The sequence below is a fragment of the Alosa pseudoharengus genome, unplaced genomic scaffold, assembly GCF_046254945.1.
Source record: "Alosa pseudoharengus isolate Yale_2024_CS ecotype anadromous, Long Island Sound unplaced genomic scaffold, YU_APseudo_1.1 YU_APseudo_1.1_scf_10, whole genome shotgun sequence".
NCBI lineage: Eukaryota > Metazoa > Chordata > Actinopteri > Clupeiformes > Clupeidae > Alosa > Alosa pseudoharengus.
In genome coordinates this window covers 9509911-9532081 of record NW_027468565.1, presented here as the reverse complement: position 1 = coordinate 9532081, position 22171 = coordinate 9509911, and the positions used below count along the sequence as shown (strand labels likewise).

The window sequence follows — 22171 nt, the reverse complement described above, 5'->3', positions numbered from 1 at the left end:
TTGTACTTGTGCTCTAAGAGTAGTCCTGGTCCTGGCCTGCGCCATAGGCCTGCGGAGCTCCTTCCTGGATGTACTCTTCAGTCTTGTCCCAACTCTGGGCCCAGCCGGTGTTGACCTGCGTAGTGGCCCCGTAGGACTTAGCTGCACCGCCTGCTGCCATGCCCTGCGCTCCCATGGGCATGTGGGATAGCGTGATGTCACCTGTCTCCTCGGCCAACTCGTCCTCGTCGATGAAGCCGCACTTCTCCTCGCTAGTCTCCTCGGGGTCGGCCCACGGCTGCTTCTCACCGGACGCGAAGATCCCGTAGAAGATCACGCCCCCGTAGTGCACGAGGGACGCGATCAGGAAGACATACTGCCACTCCTCACGGGTCTAAAGAGGGAAGGGGGAAGAACACACGCACCAAAAATGTACAAAGCAATTAGCTACCTCCATGTAGATAGTGTGGTGCGAATGTATTTGTGAAAGTAAAAATTCCCCACATGCTAGTGTACTACAAAATAAGCAAGCATTTGTGTGTTGTGTATTTGCATTGTAAGTTAAGCATAGTGATCATACAAATTCATATCATATTTAAATTAATAAATTGCTCAAATGTTACGAGCATATACTACATTTTAAGCAATGATTGTGGCGACAGATGAGTGAGACAGTGTGAGACAGAGATAGTGTGAGACAGAGATAGTGTGAGACAGAGATAGTGTGAGACAGACAGGTGAAACAAAAGAGGGATGCGAAGGAGAGCATTACGCACCTTATTTTTGGTCATGGCACCGACGATGAGGGGGCAAACCATGCCTGAGAGGGTGCCCACACCATTTGAGATGCCCATAAGGATACTGGCATACCTTGGCGCGATGTCTAGGTGGTTCACGTTAAACCCTAAGGGATGAGGACAGTTAAACCAGTGGGTTACATTACCTGAAAGCATTTGAATAGTAAGTGGAAGTCAGGTCAATATGATTATACCAAAGTGAACCTGCATTAAATTCATTTTTAGTTGAATAGCACCATACAATTAATTATTTTACTTCTTGTTGTAGCATCCTGTCCCTTCCTATACATTATAATAATCTTCACTTCAAGTTTTCTTCAAGTCCCCATCATCTCATCCAATTTGGGATGCTGAGGTTGTTTGACCATCTCTATCCAATTTACCCAGCATGCTCCACTTTCTCTTACCTGATATGGCAAAACCACTGAAGCCAACAGCCAGCACCAGAAAGGAGATGGCCACAGGTTTACTGTGGGACCAGCCCACGACAAGCAGTAGAGTGGCCTCCATTCCAAAGCCTGCAGGGGGGTAGAGAAGCTGTCATCTGTGACCAACAACCTGTAATCTTGGGCTTTATCAACAGCTAAATACTGGTTAGGCCGTAGGCTCTTGTGGATAATTTTCATAAATCTCTACTCTGACTTCCTCTCACCTCCACAGTTCATGATCTTCCTGACGTTTGTGGTGGACATGATCTTCTTGCTGCGCAGGAAGTCAGCCAGTTGTCCTCCGATCGGCACGATGATGGTCATCACCAGGTGAGGCAAAGCCGAGATCATACCCACCTGAACGCAGAAAGGGAGGAAGAGGTGAGTTTGTATACAGTAACAGTATAGACTGAGAAAGGAGGGCCAAAAATGGATTGCACTGTAAAACCAGGGGACAAGATGATCTGACTGTGTTTTGTAATATAGAGTCTAGGTTGTGAACTGCGAAGTGCAGATATTCTACCCATTTCTCTTATCCACAATATTTGAGTCTGACCAAACATAACAATCATGTTTTTTATGACAACATGCTCCCAGCACTGCACAGGAATGGGAAAGGCCCCAAGGAGAAAATAGTAAAATGGCAATATACTAATGGCTGGCAAATGACCAGAGCCTTTTCTGCCAGCAGTGCTGGTCACATGGCATATCCCTGATACATTACAGAAGAAAAAACTTACAGGTGTATTTGTGTATTCAGGAGGTTTCTAAGGATGGAAATGTTTGATACAGTATGTCTACCTATACATTTTAAATATTCAGACTCAAGAGGCATATAGTATTGCAAAGGAGATGGTGTGTACACCAGCTGTCAGGTGTAATCTGTGGAAATCTCTGTCAGTGGTTTATATCAAATCATGATGTGACTAAAAAAACACCATACATCTTCCTGAATTGTGTCATCTTTAAACCTGAGGGCATATGAAGTCTAGTACGAGCAGAATATGTGCAGTAGGAAGATAAACAGTGCAGTCGAATTCATCTCTGCACACGTTGGTGGTAATGGGTTAGAATTCATAGCACTAGTAATTCTAGGGAATTGTCTGTGTTGTTTGCTTACCCACAATACAACTTTTATTGTTCACATAATTATTCCATCCAATAACCCACCACCTCTCTAGGGTATTATTCATTTGCCATTTGTTTTCTGCTTATTATGGTTATTTTGCACTTGCTGTAAGTGTTTCTAGTCTTTTCTTTGTTTGAGTAATATTATTGCTTAAATACATCTTAAGCATCTCTTCAATCAATCCTCCAAAATACTATCATCATCACGGTGAATCAGGTCAGAGGAAGGCTGAGTAGATTTCGCCTCAGGAAAGCAGCCGGCCCAGACCGAGTGTGTCCTATACTGCTCAAAGCCTGTGCTGTGGAACTGGGGGAGCCTCTGCAGCATGTCTTCAACCTGAGCCTCCGACTGGGAAAGGTACCAGCACTGTGGAAGACATCATGTCTCAAACCAGTTCCAAAGAAGCCACATCCCAGTGAGCTAAATGACTTTAGGCCAGTCGCTCTAACATCACACATGATGAAGACCATGGAGCGACTGCTCCCCAGGTCCGCCACTCACTCGACCTCCACCAGTTTGCATACCAGGAGAAGGTGGGCATGGAGCATGCCATCAAATCAATCAAATCAAATCAAATGTTTATTTGTCACATACATTACAGGTAGCCTATAAATGCAGTGAAATGCTTGTTCCACTGACTCCAAGACTGTGCAAAGGATATATAAAAGAAGAATAAAGCAAGAAAGTCCAAAGTGCAAAGTGTTTAGTCTATGCTGCTGCTCCTGCTATAATCCTCATTTAGAATCCTGATAGCCTGGGGATCATATATCTTAATCATCATACTGTAGATCATATACACATCATATACCTAACCTACTGCACTGAACGCAATCTCATCTGGACAAGGGGAAAAGTGCTGTGAGAATCATGTTCTTTGATTTCTCCAGCACCTTGAATACCATTCAGCCTGTCAGATTGAGAGACAAGCTTGTGCAGATGGGGGTTGATGCTCACCTGGTATCCTGGATCACAGACTACCTGACGGAGAGACCACAGTTCGTCAGGCTGAAGGACTGCTTCTCAGAGATTGTGATCAGCAGCACCAGGGCGCCTCAGGGGACTGTGCTTTCACTGTTCCTGCTCGTTCCTGTTCACCGTGTACACGTGTGACTTCAGCTATAACTCTGAGTCATGCCACATGCAGAAGTTTTCGGACGACACTGCAATTGTGGGGTGTGTCAGGGATGGACAGGAAGACAAGTACAGGAACCTGGTGGATAACTTGGATGCAATGGCGCAGGCTCAACCATCTGCAGCTGAACGCAACAAAGACCAAGGAGATGGTGGTGAATTTCAGGAGATCTAAGCCACCTATGCTGCCAGTCTCCATTGAAGAGGTCAATGTGGAGGTGGTCAGCACATAAAAGTACCTGGGGATACACATGGACAATAAACTGGTTCCTCTGGATGCTTTACCAGTCTGTCATTGCCAGTGTCCTCTTTTGTGCTATGGTGTGCTGGGGAGGTGCTTAAGAAGAGGGATGCTGGGCGACTGAACAGGCTGGTAAGGAAAGCTGGCTCTGTTGTTGGCATTGAGCTGGAGTCACTCACAAACTGCAAAGTCAATCACAACAACTGCAGAGAAACGGACCATGAGCAGGATGCTGGCGATCATGAACAAGGCTGGGTTCACCCAGCCTAACAATGACTGCCACCCACTAGACAGAGGAGCATGTTCAGTGGCAGACTTATGTCACTGTCATGCTCAACAGACAGGTTGAGGGGGTCCTTTGTCCCCAGGGCCATCTTTCGATGCCACACAAAAGGGGAGGGGAGAAATGGACTTTTCAGCATGAGGATTTCAGGCCTAATTTGTGCTACAGCTATAACTCTGCGAGTAATCAGCTCACTCCATCCCTTTCTGACCTGTCTATCCACTGTGGCCTCGGCTTGGCTACTCCCCAACGCATCAATCTTCTGTTTGAAACATAGCAATCATGCTCCTCCAATTCATTCCACCGACCGTCCTCGCCGTCGTAGTGGCCAACAATCAATAACAGTGTCGGGATTTATTTGCGGCCCTCTGCCCCTGACCAATCCTTATGAAACGTCCGAAGAAGTAGACGCAATCTGATATGGGACTGTTAGATGAAGGCCATGACACAGTCGCAGCAGTCATTGATGCCATTGATTCAATCAGGACTGGTGTTAGCAGATTGCCTTGCACAGCCATGTTCGGTGTAACACATCCTCAAGATTAACACAAACATTGCAATGGTTGACAGATATACAAGTTGTCCATTGAGCCTTTAGTGATCTGGCAGTCCATGGACATCCAACAAGAAAATTAGCACATTATGTCACCGTAGTAGTTACAGTGTTGATTGTATATGAAGCAGTTGCATTGTGCCCATTGAACCTAAGTGGATCTCGATCTTTTAATTTTTAAAATATTCCTCCCAAAGTCTTTAAATTTGCCCAATTTTGTAAAGTACGTACCTCATGCCCCCACTGTAATTGTGCCCACAGATTTTGGCTTGCGCAACATTTCTGTTTTCAAGATATTGGGTATTTTGGCAGTTATTGTTTGACATATTCAATATTGTTTGACATATTCCTATATCAACATTCAGGACAAGAACAGCAGTGTTTGGGGTTTTGCCCTATGTGTATCTTTACTCTGAGGGAAAATTATGTGTTGTCAAATTAAGAATTAAAGGGGTGATTAATTTGCTAGTTTGTTTGTTGGATACACCAAATCATTAAGGGGGAACAACACATACTCTACATGTTATCAATGGACATCTCCTTCTTTTTATTTTTCTCAGAGCTTAAGGACCACAGAAGAATGTCATTGGCTATGGTCAAGACCGCCTTAGCCAATAACTATTGAATACTGAGGCAGAAGCCACTGAAGTCGAGCAAAAGACCACAGAGAGACATCTCACCTTGCTGATCTCAAAGCCAAACACCTCCTCGAAGTACGCCGGCTGACTGATGAGCAGCAGATAGAAGGTCCAGCTGCGGCAGAAGTTGGCCACGATGATTGCATAGACGGGCATGGAGGTGAAGAACTTCCTCCAGGGAGTCTTAAATTTCTACAGACGAATAAAAAAAGGTGTGATGCTGAGTGACATCACATTTATTCATAATGCATTCATATTCATTATACCCTGTGCCATCCATTTTGATCCAATACACTTTCAAATTTAGCAAATTGCTCCTCCTGATCTACCGGCTATCTGTTCTGTGTGTTTGTGCTCAAATAACTCTTTATACACAGTCCTGGTTCTATAGGCTGAATAGGAATCCTAGCTAATCAACAGGTTGCTTCAGGACAGGAGTACAAAAAGGGTATCATTTGATTGGCCATCGACAAAAATCAAAGATACAGACTGTATCTTTAAGCCACTGGCTGTTTTACATCAACCCACACCACCCACATATTCTTCTTATTTTAAAATCTAGTGAAGTTATTAGACCAAGATGGCATGAATCATATAAGTAAATGTCTATGTTTCCTTCTGTTAAATGGGTCACACTTTACTTGGAGAGTCCACCCACAGACTATCTACAGATGCTCTGATTATCAACAAACTATCAATTGACACTCTGTTAACTAAATGTATGGTTACAGTTAAGGTAAAGGTTTGAATTTGATTAGGGTGATGTTCAGTAATTGTTCAACAACAATTTTACATACTGAAGATGAATCTCAACAGATGATCTGTTAAATCTCTATGGGCGAACTATCCAAGTAAAGTGTTACCAAAAGATAAAACAGAGGTGCAATCTCACATCAGCCGGCCCCATTAACATGGCGCTCTCGCCAATGCTCTCCTCGATGTAGGCCCGCTCCTCAGCAGTGATAGTAGGGTGGTCAGCTGGGCTCTCATATGATACCAGGATCCAGAACATGTACCACACAATGCCAAAACTACCTGCAGGAGTAAAACACACACACACACACACACACACACACACACACACACACACACACACACACACACACACACACACACACACACACACACACACACACACACACACACACACACACACACACACACACACACACACACACACACACACACACACACACACACACACACACACACACACACACACACACACACACAGAAATGGTTTACAATAACTGTTTTCAGACATGTCCTCCGCACTATTTGCGGATCTTTGTCAAACGGATGTCCGACCCTTCGGGTGATTCAGATATAATGCTTAGCTTACATGCAGACATTATGTGTGAATGACACCGACGCACATGAACAGAATCTCCGCGTGGTTGAACGTGGTTGAACACGTAAATAAACAGAATCTCACCATGTTCTTCGATTCATTCAGTCATGAGCTCATTTACATAATGTCCGTCCGAAATACTAGGAGAGGAGTAGTGTAAGAGCCGGCTAAGTTCGGAGTTCCAAATGTCTAGTTATGTTGTTCAGATATAATACCCAACCACCGCTGAACATAGGGACTTACACCTATATCTGAAAGCAGCTATAGACTCTCAGGAAAAAGTCCTCCTGTATAACTTAAAATGTGGAAAGCTCTACAGAGAACTTGTTCAAAACAAATGCATTCTCTCCTGATTAGAAAGGTTTAGAAAGATTGTCAGAGCAGCTGAAGTTGTAACAGATCTCAAGCTAAAGTAGAGCTACTGTGCCTGAGAAACTACCAGCAGGTGAGCTATGATCTTACTGTAAAATATGTTATATTCTCCTCTCTCTGAACTTAATTCCCTGATTTAAGAATCTAAGTTATCTCAGTCTAGCCTGGTGAACCCAGACAAACCTGTTAGCAAATTTGAATTTGCTTTGCATGTCCGTCTGGAAAGGATCCCATTGACGCCGAACTTGCCGTTTTATGACTTCCAGGGACATAACCATAAATTGGTGCATTAAACTCTAACCAAATCGTTTCGGAAGTGTAGCAAACACATCTTTCTTGTAAATTAAGGTTTTAAATGCAGCGTTTTACTCAATTCCAAAGACATAACATGTTCCTGTTTTTTTTGGTGATGCGGAAATGGATGTCAATGGGCTCCTTACCAGACTGATTTGCAGAGCAAAAAAACCTGTTTGCTATCAGGTTAGTCTGGGTTTTCCCAGGCTAATCTCCGTTAATTGCAGTTTTGTAACAATGTAAAGATGTCGCTTTGGACAAAAGCATCTGCTAAGAACCACAAATATAAACATAAAACACATAAATGGAACCAATAACCACAAAGCGTAAGAATACTCTACCAATGTTTAAGATTTAAGACAAATATTCTCATCTGTATTCTATTAGAACTCAACCCTAACCTCAGTAATCTTGCAATAGCAGATATATGTATAAATGGAAATGGAAATGTAGTTGGAAAGCATTTTGAAATATCTCAGATTATAGTACAAATACTGCCCAACAACAGACCTCAGATCAGCCTTCAACACCAATTTCTATCATTAACTGCTACAAAGGCTTGAACGCCTGGTAAATGTGAACAGGAGCACATAACATGACACCTCCAATGTTGCTCAGATTATGCATGTGAATGTTTAACAAACATGTGACAAATCTCACTACCATCCAAAGATACAATGCAGAGTGCCACAAGGATCACTGCTTGGACCTCTGCTCTTCTCATTGTGCATGCTACCCCCAGACTCAGCCATAAGAAAGCATAGCATCTATAGCATATATTCATGCCTTTTAAGTCAGGTGGGAAAATACGACTGCCACAATTAAACTAAACTCCTGACTCAGAGACGGAAAGGTTTGAATGACTTAATATCTTGTTCATATGATGACTTTGGGATTTCATAATCACATCAGTATTGTTTCAATAATGTCTACACAGATTCGCCACACAAATATAGTTTGTCAATCATCCATAATCCAGCCCTCATCCTTTAATAAAGGGGGCAAAATACTATCCAGTTCATTTATCAAGAACTCACTATAAATGTAGAAGACAGAAGACCAGCCTGAGTACTGCACCAAGATCCCAGCCAGGGGCATGGCTATCACTGCTCCAGCATAGGAACCTGAGGAAGGACATGGAAGACAAGAGAAGAGACTTCTAGGTTACATTTTTTCCTGAATTTCTGGTAATACATCATATTTGTGCTTAAGGCAATGAATGCACATATTGTTTATAACCACTATTTTCAGAGTCTGTTTGGATATTTAAGTCTTTACATACCACAGAAAGAGGTGGTTGCCAGGCGACTCCTCTCCAAAGGTGGAGCCCACTTACTCCAGATCCCATGACATGCGGGGTAAGTCACACCCTGAAATTAAAACACGGTTACCATGGTGTAACTATACCAAGCCACCATGAATTCACAATAGGGAACACTAATTCAGTTAAGTCAGGAGCACACAACACCAGATAGGTGCAATTTCCACTGCTGGTCCTCAGAGGAAAATTGCATGTTATCACAAAACCAAACTAGTAATCTCCAGAGTCTCCTGTGTGGCAGGGATTAATGTGACTCCCTGATTCAGAGAAATTCAAGCTGGCTGTCTGCTCAGCTACCTAAACAGTAATGTTCCCATTAAATCTTCATTAGTCGCTAATTGGCACACAATCAGCCTTTGATAGGACCAAATAGCTGGGGCTTGTCGGGGAGCAGGTCTGAACAGCTAATGTTTAATTTGCAGTATTAAGATGATATTCATGGAGACTGGGTTGCCCTGTTTCTTCCCTTAAAATCAATCTCTTCCTCAGATGTGCCCTGAGACTTCCTGGATTTGAACAAATGTTGTGTACAAAACAACAAAGGAATGAATGTCCTTGTCCTTCATATGCTCCTTCCCCCTCTCTGTCTACCATTCTCCGTCCTCCCCTCTTGTTGTTGGGCCTTGCTTGAATACTGCAAGAGGTTGATATAACCTTGCTCTTAATTTCTAACCCTTTACGCGCCCCCCCTCGCCTCTCTCTCCTCTCTCCCCTATAACAGTGCTTAGTGCCTAGGTGTGATGCATTTCCTGTACTTTGTGACTGCTAACTGCAGATCTGAGTACTATGTGTCTGTGCCAGCAATGATATTGTGGCTGATGCTTTTCCATTGTAATTAGAATTCATATTCTGACGCATTAACATTCAACAGGGGCTAACCATGAAATATTCAACATGATATCTCCTTTTGAAGTATAGCTTCATCCCGCCAAACCATAGCATACATTGACGTACTCGGAACACAACGGCAATGAATAGGGTAGCCTACAAAGAAATAAAAGGCTATCTCAAGTCAATGACTGATTAGGCAAATGTTTTTCAGAATTACGGCAAAAATCATCCGATTTTCTATACACAACAGATAGTGATAGCCTACATAGTGAAACTAACGAGACTGCAGTGAAGAATATATTAATCTTTCAGTTTACCTCCACCAATCCCTGGAGTATTCTCACGAAGATGACGCACCCATAGTGCACACGAGCCGCAGATGGAATGAACATATTTAGTGTTGACGTGAGAAAAATAGCGGCCCCAAAGACTCTGTAAATTAAGTCAGAGGAAATCAAATTAAAGTAGAGGGTACAATGTTAAAACGATATATCGATCAATATTCATTCACTGTATTATAATTCAATGTTAAATGTCTGCTAGGCTACATAGATAAAGCCACATATTTTATCCACTGGAAATTGTAGACTCCAGAAATAGGACTGTTTTGTTTCTGTTGTGCATTTCATTCATATTTTTGTCAGGTCGTATCATAGGGTTGAGCAAGCCAGCTCAGTGAGAAAGAAATTCAGAGACCTGCCGTGAAACCGAATTTTAAACAGGCAAAATCTCAAGGGGAATCATTTAACGTGGTAGCCTAGATTATAGATGAGCTGGGGTTGTTTTTAAAGGCTAGACGATGAGACCGGAATAGGTCTACCATTATTATTATTTTTTTCAAAACGAATTAGTAGACTATTATCATTACTGTATAAATAGCCGTATATGGTCACTCACATTTTTACATTCATTTGGATTATTTAGGCTACAGGTCTTTAGACTAAACGCATATGGATGGCAACACTGACACAAAAATCAGGTAAAGGTAAACTAAAATAAACTAAAATAAAATAAAATAAAATAAATTAAGCAAAGGGGTTAGGCTATACCAAATTGCTCCCTTTCCAAGATTAGACACGCTTCTCCCATGGGACCTCATTAACACGTGAAGACAAGCTCCACGCCCCCTCTGGTGCGACCAGCTATCGCTTTCACCGGCATTAGTGTCACGACTCCATCACTCAACTGCCAGTCAACCCCAGCGCCAAGTGCGCATAAGGGAAATCGGTAAGTTGATCATAGTGACGAGACCCCAAAAAAGGTTAACGGAACGTTTCAAACAGCAGGCCTTCTCAGTCTCTTTATATTTAGAAGCTCTCATTGTGTTCTCAGGATCACAATTAAACCCTGAACCAGTTAAACTAAAATTCGTGCTTGGGCTCATACAGCAACAGTTTTATTAGCTTATTCTGTTAGAGCGCAGCGCACTCAGTCACCTGTTGGCGGCCAGACGTGATGAGATGTATCCTCCAGGTATCTGCGTGACGATGTAGCCCCAGAAGAAAGAGCCATGGATCATACCCACCGTCTCCGGATCCCAGTTAAATTTGGCTTTCTGTCAGAAACCAGAACGTATCACAATCACTCTGCTGACAGATGAAATCAGTACAGCTTTGCCTAGGAGCAGCCCTAAATAGCCTGAATAAATACAGGCACAAGACAGTTTCACTCTGAATTAGCTCATTTTATTTTCCACATGGGCAATTTTGATAGATAGATAGATAGATAGATAGATAGATAGATAGGGCCTAAAACAATTTATCAGAAAATATAAAATGCAAAACTGTCTATGACAAAATTATGTATGACTGTAACGTGTAATATTATAAACTGAAATTCATGAGCTGAGTGGTTTGGGCGGAGCTAAGGGGCGGGGCGTATCACGCACCTCAGTGACAATAATCTTGCCATCCCGGTGAATGGTGCTGTTGTTGACCATGCTCACGATTGCCACGCCCAGGTTGCAGCGGATGCCGAAGGAGATGCAGAAGCCAAGGCCACTCATGATGGCGATAATATAGCGGCGGGGAAGCCCGAAGCACGTGCAGTCGCACAGAGGTGCTCTCTTCTCTTTGACCTCCTTGGGTCTTCCATCCTCCGTCAGCTCGATAACTTCTCCGGTGTCATGACGCTTCTCCATCACCCTGACAGGTCAAAGGCATGGATTAATTTGATCTCCAGGAATTTAACGGCATTGATTTATATGTCTACTTCTACTTTTTTCAAATAACTGGAAATGTCAGGTTACGGCCCATTCTAGAGCCCTATTAACAGCTGGATTAGGCCACAATAGGCTACCGGCGGATGGGATTTAAGTTCTGCTGTTGCTCGGTTTTGGTGTAACAAACAGTTAACTGGACTACTGCCGTTGGCAGGTGTGAAATTTAACGAATAGTTTGACAGTAATTGGATTTAAATCTATATAGCACTTAATGTCAGAACTAGGGATTTAAAGTGGATTATTTGCATGTTGAGGCATTAGGTTATTTGTCGTTACATTAATGTGAACTATTAAGATAAAAAAATTTCAGAAATAAATGTATTAGGGAAAGTGCAATGCACATCCTAGCCTATTTGCTTGGTCGCTTTTCCTTCCTCAACGAATACGTAGCTTAGCCTACACTGCACTGCAGCAACCTATTCATCTTTTAAAGTGTCTGTTTAAAGTGTTTAAAGTGTTTAAAAAACAATTTATAGCGTTAGTCACATCATCGGAGGTTACACATTTGTAGTCACTTTAAACACTCAAACAATGAGACGTCTTTGATTAAAGAATCAAAAAATTGTATAGGCCTACAACTGAATATACAAATGAATCACCACCAAAGAAAATGTCAAAAGAATAGCGACATTTCGTTTGGCTTAGGCCTGTCTACTCATCGCATCGAAAGACAGTGGCACATAGTGAAATGGAGGTATGTCAGGTTGTGAATCACTCTGTAGAGATTCGTGAGCTGTGTGCTCTCCTGCCACTCACTCTGTGTGCTTAACAAAATGGGAAAAGGCGAATTGTTAAAAAATAAATTCGTTAACGTTTGCTATTTTGGTAAAAACAAATAATAATAATAATAATAATAATAAGAGCTTCGTTTCTTATAGGCTAGCCTATGCTTTTTATGTTTAGAAATAATTATCCCAGTTACAGTGTCTAGGCTATTGCTTTTATAGCCTTTCAATAAAAAATCTAAAACGCTAAAAGAGTCAACAATGGGTTGGCTAAAACAAAGGAAAAATGGTTATTTATTCTTGAAAAATGACATATTTTATTGTGAACAGCTGGCTTACATGCATCCATTATCATTTCATTGTCTTCCCATTTACTAAAGAAAGTAAATAATCTTTTGGTTCATGCAGATTCTTCAGGAACCTATAGATTACCTCATATAAAACAGACCAATGCAATGTATCACGAAATATAGTTATTCTTACTCCTCATGTCACGATTCCGTCTCATTCATTAATTATTTACGACAACCACAACCACTACTGGAAAAAAATCCCAAGAGATTCATCTCATCTTTTCTCACCGCATATTTCAACCATTTTTACCAACGAATTAAGTGAATGTAGCCCACAGTATCTGTCCTGTTTCTGTAAGGGATAAGGATGGTCTTATTTAGGCTATGAACTCTATTTTCCATGCGTGGAATTCTTACAGGGAGATACATTTTCGATCAATGTGTAGGTTAATTGTGTAGGGTAATTAATTTAACAGTATAAATTATATTAACGTTTTTAAATGTTGTAGGCTGATATTAAAATGGAATACCAGTCACACCAAACAGTATGAAATGGGGGGAAAATTATAGTAATGATTTATACCTCTGGAGCTGCCCCAGGGTCTTCCCGGCCAAATTTTTCAGCCCCTCTTTGCTGGGGGCAAAAACTCGCTGTTTCATGGTATCCATGTCCAAAGTCGACGCTCCGTTTGGTACTTATAAAGAGAAAACCTGGTTTGGATGAGGAAGATGTCCGAACATATTGCTTGAGTGTGAATAAAATGGCTTGTCTCTTTCTCCGCGGTGGATCGTGTTGCGAGAGTTGTAATCCTTGGAGAGCGAATGAAATGTGCGCAAAAACGCCTGCATGCACAACTGGAGGTAGAGATTATTTTACAGTCACGAACATTTCTGTTTTTGCCTTGTGGAATGCTGGTCCTTGCAGATCCATTTTCCGTATGCTAATTGCATGTGGGAGAAAGAACCGAGCAGACTGGAAGACTTTGTTCACACGCCAGATAGAAAATATCCGAGATTAACACACAAAAGGTGAACACTCAGGTGACATAAGATTTACCATTTCAGGTTTGGTTTTGAGCGATAAAAATGTAGCCTATCCCAGACTCCTGCTATTCGAGCGCTTTCAGAACCGTGGACAGCGAAAGCGCGCGTCCGCCCAGTTGTTCAGGTGCTCCAGCGCTCTCCCTTTCTCGGACACGCGCACTCCCACATCGTCGCTCCCGGAGATACCAAGTCTGCTTCGCACAGGCTTCTACGAGTGGGAGGGGCACGACAGAAGATGGTAAGATATTTAGATGTCTATTTAGTCTTCGGGAAATACCAGTGTCCATGTCTGGAATTAATACCATTGTACCACTGGTTAACTTGATCTATGGCGATCGAGCTACCTGATCAACCAAGGCTATCCAGGGGTGAGTTCCGATGGAAATTAGGTTTCGATGCAAGCCAATGTTTCTCGCAGTCGAGACAGAACCACCCTCCCATATGTTATGTATGCCACGGTTTAAAACATTCAAATATAATCCGTTTGAAACATCCCAGCATATCGTCAATCAAATCAATGTGTTAATTTTAGCCTAGGCTACTGTTAATATGATTCATTACACAGTGGAAAAATAACTTAAATAAAGGATGAATGACAATCGTGTATGGAACAAAGTCATGACGTGTCGAACAGGCGCACACAGAAATGATATTGTTTGTATCCACACAGGCCTATGTATCTATGATCTTTCACGTCGGTTCAGAGGGACTGGGCGGCCTCAAATGGGGCCACATGGTTGGCTGCACTTTCTCTGGACTCCCCTCCCTCAAGAAACAAGTAATTTGGCTGTGTGTAAGTTAATCAAATAAGTAAGCAATTATCCTAGGAAATATCACAACAGATTTGCAGAAATTTTATTTGTGATTCCATGGATAACATACAGCAATGCAATAGAGAGGGAACATTCCAGCTATGTGGACAGGCTGTGTGCCACTATGATATCAAACATCAACATCTTAACTGAAGAACTTCACTTGGATATGGTGAACTCTGTTACTTAATGTAAATCTCATGTCTTTAACATACATACATAACGTGAACATAGTACATGTTTAAACCTATAAAAACCAAATCAAAATAAAAAAGTAAAATAATTAAATAACTCCAAATAAATGGCATGAATAATAATACAAAATGATAAAGATTATAAGATAAGGCATTGAAAGGTATTTAGTTTCTCACAGGTCAAGGCATAGAATTCAAATAGCGAACACACCATGCCATCATCAACAGTTGCTTGGCCAAGTTACCCCTGATACTAGGAACTATAAAAAAAAAAGGAAGCACAAATCTATCAGTCATTGTACTGCAGCAGAGAATATTTCCTTTCCATCTTATATTTTCTAAGCTTTAATAACATAACACTAATTCACTAATGAGCATGTTAACTCCCACACCAGGTAGCTCCAATATACAGCCGTAATGCCATCGTAGAATTCAAGATTCAAGTGGCAAAGGGTAGTGATTCAAAATCAAGTCTAGTCATCTTCCTGTCCCTTAGCATTGACTTAAAGATCACTGTTCAGCCTTTCATGCTCTCTTTAAGTGCTGAGTGCAAAACAACAAAAGCTAATCTCATAATTGTTGTGGGAAAGAGACAGAGATATTAACGCTGGACAGTAACGCAGAGATATTAACGCTGGACAGTTCAGTCTATTCATTTGGTAAATCAAGGCACAAGCAACAGACATACTATTAAGTGACTGACTAACATCACACACACACACACACACACACACATACACACACACACACACACACACACACACACACACACTTGTCACAATCAGACTCAAAGACTGAAATCTCTAAACAACCATCCATGCACAAATAAAAATGTATATTTTTTATGGCTTCTGGCTTATTTATCTAAACCCCTGAAGTTATAGTTTGAAATATGCAATATGTCTAAGTGTTAAGTAAGAGAAGAGCAACCTTGCTTTAAGGACTCTCTAGTAAAACAATAACTAGACACAGCTCTGAGAGAAAGTCTGAAAATACGAACTTGTGATTGCGTGCTTGAACAAAACCATTAGCATTGAAGAACTTGACTATACTTCTGCAATACTGAATCAAATGCCACATCATGGCACAAACAGACTCATAATCTGTCAATTTAAAAAACCCTATATATATATTATATATATATATATATATATATATGAAATTAAGTAAAAACACAGAATAAGAATGAACCGAGTCAACAATAAACATTTTGCTTATGACAACAAAGTATCCGTCATTTGTTCTGTAAAACTTTTAGCACATTAACATTTTTTTTCCCTTAAACTGTATGCATGACAGCTCTTTTTCCAAGCACAATCCGCATGCTATCTAGTCTACATCTTTGGTTGACTAGTTGGATAGCTGGAAGCTACTGTGGTTCACAAGTGCTGAATTTCCAAGCAGGAGGCTGCCTGGCTCTGAGACAGTGTTGCATGAGGTGAGTACTGATTCCCCCCGTCCCTTCCTCTAGGTGACGTAGCAGTTACAGTGGAACTCCTGAATTCTGCTACAGAAACCACCAGTAGTACAAAGCAGGCGACTCTGGTTGGATCTGAAGTCTTTACAATTGCTAATGTTTACAATGTGATAGAACATCTTTTTATCTACTTTTCTACAATTTTTTTTTTTTAAATAAATAGAATGATCATTTTTGTGTTTCACTACTTTGATGACGTGGCACTTCATGGTTAAGGGGCTTTGAAAGAAATATTCAGAAACTTCACCCACACTGACAGGTTAGTCCTATGGTGAAAACTGGAAAGGTTTTCTGTTTTATGCCACTCATATTCCAAAGTCCTAGCAGGTGACGAGCGGTAAAACAAATAGCAATCCATCCATTCAGATTCTTACCCCTTTCCTTTAGCCCACTTCACATTCAGACACATTGCTGCTAGCAACATCACTAGTGTTGATTATATCTGATGTATCAGTGTAGTTATGTTAAGGCAATGTGACACTGGGGTCACATCAGGTTATAAGGCAACAAATAACATCAGAGGAACCGACGGTGTACACTGTGTGTGTGTGTGTGTGTGTGTGTGTGTGTGTGTGTGTGTGTGTGTGTGTGTGTGTGTGTGTGTGTGTGTGTGTCTTTGTGTTTGTGTGTGTGTGTGTGTGTGGTCATCAATCAGCTTTATCACCCAAGGTCAACCAAAAGTGATATGGAGGATGAGCTCTCTGACTCCCCCTGGTGGTGTAGTCCTGTTACATGTGGCTACAATCACGCAGCTCAGACGTGATCCTGAGGCGATTCCTCTAGCATCACAGACAGACAGACAGACAGACAGACAGACAGACAGACAGACAGACAGGCGAAGGGGCAGAGACGGGTGCTCAGAGTCAGACACACTGCAGCAGGAGGAGTTCAGGCCGCCATGTACGTCAGCAGGATCCATATCCACCCCTGGCAGCTGTCAGAGGGTGGCATAGCACAGCTATTCAGACAGACAGTGGTGCAGTTCAGCAGGTATTGGGCACACTGCAGGTCCCAGGCCTCCTGTAGTGTGTGTGTGTGTGTGTGTGTGTGTGTGTGTGTGTGTGTGTGTGAGAGAGAGAGAGGTTACAACAAATAAGAGACATTTGTGAATATGTGTGTGGAGTGAGCTGGAGTGAGGGGCATTTGTGTAGTGTGTGTGTGTGTTGTGTGTGTGTAAGCATATCAGCCAGGGCTAGAGTTGTGCCTGCACAGGTGTGCGCATGCTAACGGAGACGGACTCTGAAGGGCAGGTGCACTCCCCGTTGAGGCTCAACTGCACCTTGAGCTTCTCCAGCTCGTACTTCTGCAGGTACTCCTGGATCAGGTAGCGCTCCCGCCGGATACGGGCCGTCACGTCCGACGGCACGTCGGGAATCATCCACGCCACAAAGAACTTCACCAGGAAGGCCACATGCTGCAGGACAGACAGAAGAGAGAGAGAGAGAAAGAAAGAACGAAAGAAAGAGAGGGAAAGTTCAATATACTATCAAACACACCTTATTTGCAAAGTATGTTAGTTTAGAGCATCAGTATGTATCTCATTCTCAATGCGTAAGTGTTACTGTGAGGTTGCAATCATGGTTCTAAATTAACACCCGCCAACCCGCCAAATGCGGGTTAAAATTAATTTTGGCGGGTATTAATTAAAACTTACTAGCCAGTTTGGCCGGTGATGCGTGAGGCATTACATGCATGATGCATAAGGCTCTGTTCTCGGTCATTTATCCCCGTGGCAGTACTTCCTACATTTCCCATGAACACTGTGCCGTTATAACCTGACTCTCGCCAGATGAATTGCGAGAGTCAGGTTTCCTAGCATTCATGGGCTTCGGAAAAACTTTGTCCTTGTCATTCCGAGGTGCTCTGAATGCACCATTAGTGCCGTAATGCTACGTGATGACTTTTTATACGCCCATTGGCTGCGCACAGTTTACAGTGAAACCCTTATGTATGGTGAAACCAGTGCGAGAGACCATGGAAACCAGAAAACACAAGGAAGAAGAAGAACGACCGGAGCATAGACTGAAAGAGGAGGGAGTTAGCTAGTAAAGTAAAGTAAAAAGTAGTGCTGTCAAAATTAACACGATTTTGACAGTGCGATCTTGCACTGTGCGTAGGGCACCAAGAGACAGAGGAGGTACCAACATTTAGCTAATAAATAGTAGCTTTATTGCAAACTGTTTTTCACTCTTAGAGAAAGTTTACAATGTCAACATGCACCAACAGCATGTTACATAAAGATAATACTTTTCGGGTCCTCTTCATTAAGATCCAACTTGAACATATGCTACCTCATTTAATTGAGAACCTGTCTGAGCACGCACGAGAGGGAAAATGAGTTGTAGGTTCCAGCTGGCTTGTCATTGTGGATGTTAATTGATATCTTCTTTTTAATAAGAAACGAAATACTGAAAGCAACAAAGACGAGGTTAGAGGAGATCGCCCATTAATCCGCTTCCCATACTGACCAGTTAAACGGTCCAGAGCCAGGGCTTTGCTCTGTGATTTGGATAATGGACAAGAATATAAAGAGTTGTCTTTGCCTTTGCGTAATGAAACTGGTCAGTCTAGAAGTCTTCAATAATTTGTTGACATGAAGCACATGATATGCCGATTGAAATGCATCCACTCAGCTAACTAGGTGGCCGGCTACCAAGCTCATAATTCTCTTTTAATTGCAAACAGAATATGTCTAGCTAGCATCATGTCATTACATGCTTCTATTTCTAAAGGAATGAAAGCTGTTGATACCAACTTAACATCATGCTTATCATTGTTAATATTGTGCTATATGCTACACAATGTTAGAGTTTTCGGACTAGCCATAGGCTATATTTGCATGGAGCTGGTAAAAAAAAGATCATTATGAGAATGTGTGAACACAATGGGTTTAAAGTGACAGTGCACCATTTACAAAACAGCATCAAATGAGTAATATTTCTTAAGAAATTCATACTTTAAAACAAAATTACTGTGTCATTATTGTCATTTAAATAATATAAAAGTGTTTTACTTTTACCTTTGTGGTTACTCATTCATTTTGTGATTTATGTTGTATTTAATATGCCATTTAAGAAGCTTTAGTCTTTAGGGAGAAAATTGTTCTTTTTAATCAAGATTAATCTAGATTAATTAATTTCAAAATAAGAGATTAATAAATTAATTGTTTTGAATCGTTTGACAGCCCCAGTAAAAAGTAAAAAGATTAAGCTAAATGCGACGGTGGTTGGGACAGACTTCTGGGGGCGAGAAGAGGAATGAAGCAGGGGATGAGGATATAGATAGATAGATAGATAGATAGATAGATAGATAGATAGATCCTCCATAAAATGATCAAATACATTCAGTGGCACTCATCATTTTTTCTCTTATTTTCACCAGAAAAAAATTGGCTAGAAGAAATTCTGATTGGCTAGTAACTTTAGAAAGTTACCAGCCACATTGGCTGGTGATCAAAAAAGTTAATTTAGAACCCTGGTTGCAATGCTTTGTGTGTGTGTGTGTATGTATGTGTTTACCTCCATGATGATGATAAATGCTAACTTGGCGGCGATGATGTGCCAGAACTGCATGGTGTGTGCGTATTCCTTGTCATGTCCAGGGGGGTAGCGGTAGTCGCGGTACCTGAGGAACAGGAAAGATGTGTGTTACTTTTTACAGGTACAGCCACACTCAAACACAGTGTCAACACACACACACACACACACACACACAGACAATCATGTACCTGCAGGTAGTGATGGCGGAGCTGTTGAACCAGGCAGGGTTCTCCTCAGGCTCTGGTTGGTTATCTATGGGGATCTGACTGATGTTGAAGATGGACAGGCTGTTGTCAATGTAGCCCTGCATGGTGGGCTCGTTGCCCGAGTGATATGCATACAGGTAGACCAGACGTGGGATCATGTCTGACGTGAACGCCACGATGAATGCCTGCAAGAGAGAGAGAAAGAGAGAGAGAGAGAGAGAGAGAGAGAGTAACAAAGGAATTAAAGGAATTAAGGGATGCCTTATATATATATATATATATATATATATATATACGGTGAGTTCATAAAAACAATCAGCTGTAGAACAATGCAGAGGGGAAGGATGCCTACATGTCAAACACAGAAATGAGAGATCACAGAAAGATAGAGATAAACAAGGGAGATGACAGAAGACACAGAGGCACTGGCCAACTCGTCCACTCTCACATTGGCCCTCATTTATGAAACGTGCGTACGACATAAAACAGATGTAGGACAGGCATACGCTCATTTCCACGCAAAGCATGGCATTTATCAATTTGAACGTGAGCGGTGGCTACGCTCGAATCTCACGTCAAGTCTCAAGTCGTGTACGCAAGTTTTTCAGGCGGCATTGCACTGTGCAGCAGTAAATCAGCGGTGGATTGGAAAGTTGAAGAGTTAAATTCATGGAATATCTTGGACATAAGACTTCTCCTGTAGCCTACTTGCCGTAATGTAGCCTGTTATGTTGACACATTTGATGGCTCAAGATAGACATAGGCTACTGTATGTGGAGAATTACTTTCTCTTTGGAAAGCGTCGAAGAGAAAGTAATTCAGTCATAAATTATTTTGTGTTATGTTCAAAGGGCAAATGGCAGTGTCACATGGTTTTGTAATAAATGTATTTGTAGTATGTGTTTTCTCTGCGAAAATAAAGTCTGTTTCACTTAAATCGCCATAATTTCCTGACTTTCTTGATGACATTTCCTAGCTGTCAAAATGAACAAAGTTCAGTTGGGCTTGCAACAACACTGTGGCTATCTCGAGGTCACAAATGTTTCTCTCTTGGACGTATAAGGCACTTCCATGTCGTAAATTCTAGGGGCGAGGCCTATAAAAGTAGCATATATAGGGGCGTGATATTAAAATTACACTTGTTTCCAGCCCCCACATTTATCAACACACGTTTATTCTTACGCTGGAATTGGAGTGATAGGAAAGTTTCATGAATCACACGTGAGCCCTGTCGTAAGATGACTTCTGTGCTCAGATCTACGCTGGTTTCTATGCTCGGTTGATAAATGAGGGCCACTCTCTCTGTCTCTCTCTCTCTCTGTCTCTCTCTCTCACTGTCTCTGTCTCTCTCTGTCTCTCTCTCTCACTGTCTCTGTCTCTCTCTGTCTCTCTCTGTCTCTCTCTGTCTCTCTCTCTCACTGTCTCTGTCTCTCTCTGTCTCTCTCTGTCTCTCTCTCTCACTGTCTCTGTCTCTCTCTGTCTCTCTCTGTCTCTCTCTCTCTCTGTCTCTCTCTCTCTCTGTCTCTCTCTGTCTCTCTCTCTCACTGTCTCTGTCTCTCTCTGTCTCTCTCACGCTTTCCCTGTCTCTCTATCTATCTCTGTCTCTCTGTCTGCACTCACGTTGGTGACGACGGAGAAGACGGCGATCATGTGGAGGATCTCCTGCCAGGCGCCGATGCTGTGGGCCTTGGAGGCGATGGGTCGGCGAAACTGGGTGGTCAGCTTCCAGGCGTCCACGCGCACCTCCAGGATGTTATTGAGCAGAGCCAGGAGTGGAGCCAGCGGGAAGGAGGCCACGAAGAGAGTGATGAAGCCAAACTGGATCACTACGCAGGGGAGAGGAGGATGGAGAGAGAGAGAGAGAGGGGCAGAGAGGAGGAGAAGAGAAAGAGAGAGAGAGAGAGGGGCAGAGGGGACGAAACACAGGGAAGTTCAGGATGACTGCAAACATCTGAAGAATTATTGTTATGTCTGTGTCAGAGCTGCGGAGCGGAGCGAGCGAGGAGCGGAGAGGAGCGGATGGAATTTTGTTGGAGCGCGGATCACTTATTAATTTAGAGACCGGAACGGCCACTCTGTTCCGCTCCAATTTCGCTCCGGCACCGCTCACACCACGAGTTTGAAGCATGGCAAAGGAAAACGTGTGCAATTTGAATGGCCTATGCTTTAAGTAAGGCTGAAGTAAAACTTGGATGCTAAACCTGTATTATTCAGGCAATTAATCCCACTGATCCCTTTAGTTTTAGGCTTATGTGTACGTTGCCAAGCTTGTTCGTTGTTGCACTGTGGGTGTTGCATTAGGCTATCTTTTA

The 22171-nt window shown here is 42.2% G+C and overlaps 2 protein-coding genes across 4 annotated transcripts in view; both read right to left on the bottom strand.

Moving 5' to 3' along the window:
* Nucleotides 1-13: 13 nt before the first annotated feature.
* On the bottom strand, nucleotides 14-13256 carry slc17a6a (solute carrier family 17 member 6a). Its single transcript, XM_076300056.1, has 12 exons — nucleotides 13171-13256; nucleotides 11237-11492; nucleotides 10785-10903; nucleotides 9666-9780; nucleotides 8479-8566; nucleotides 8234-8320; nucleotides 6072-6214; nucleotides 5222-5371; nucleotides 1429-1561; nucleotides 1184-1294; nucleotides 756-883; nucleotides 14-373 (listed from the first exon to the last, which is right to left on the bottom strand). Exons 1-12 carry the CDS (start codon nucleotides 13254-13256, stop codon nucleotides 14-16), a joined length of 1776 nt encoding a protein of 591 aa, XP_076156171.1.
* A 3423-nt stretch (nucleotides 13257-16679) lies between these two features.
* Nucleotides 16680-22171, bottom strand: part of ano5a (anoctamin 5a) — a 45653-nt gene continuing 40161 nt past the window's right edge. For all 3 annotated transcript variants that reach the window (XM_076262862.1, XM_076262867.1, XM_076262870.1), the window contains 4 exons: nucleotides 21480-21685; nucleotides 19842-20044; nucleotides 19633-19738; nucleotides 16680-17528 (listed from right to left, as the gene is read on the bottom strand). In XM_076262862.1, coding sequence (XP_076118977.1) covers nucleotides 17307-17528; nucleotides 19633-19738; nucleotides 19842-20044; nucleotides 21480-21685 — 737 coding nt within the window. In that variant the 3' untranslated portion in view covers nucleotides 16680-17306. The remainder of the gene's footprint in view (nucleotides 17529-19632; nucleotides 19739-19841; nucleotides 20045-21479; nucleotides 21686-22171) is intronic.

Bases quoted from the DNA above. Each gene is read 5' to 3' on its own strand.
- slc17a6a (XM_076300056.1), bottom strand. From the start codon at position 13,256: ATGGATACCATGAAACAGCGAGTTTTTGCCCCCAGCAAAGAGGGGCTG. The intron at 11,493-13,170 runs GTATAAATCATT...TTGACCTGTCAG, and splicing joins ACCCTGGGGCAGCTCCAGAG to GGTGATGGAGAAGCGTCATG. The intron at 9,781-10,784 runs GTGACTGAGTGC...CTTAATTTACAG, and splicing joins TCACGTCTGGCCGCCAACAG to AGTCTTTGGGGCCGCTATTT.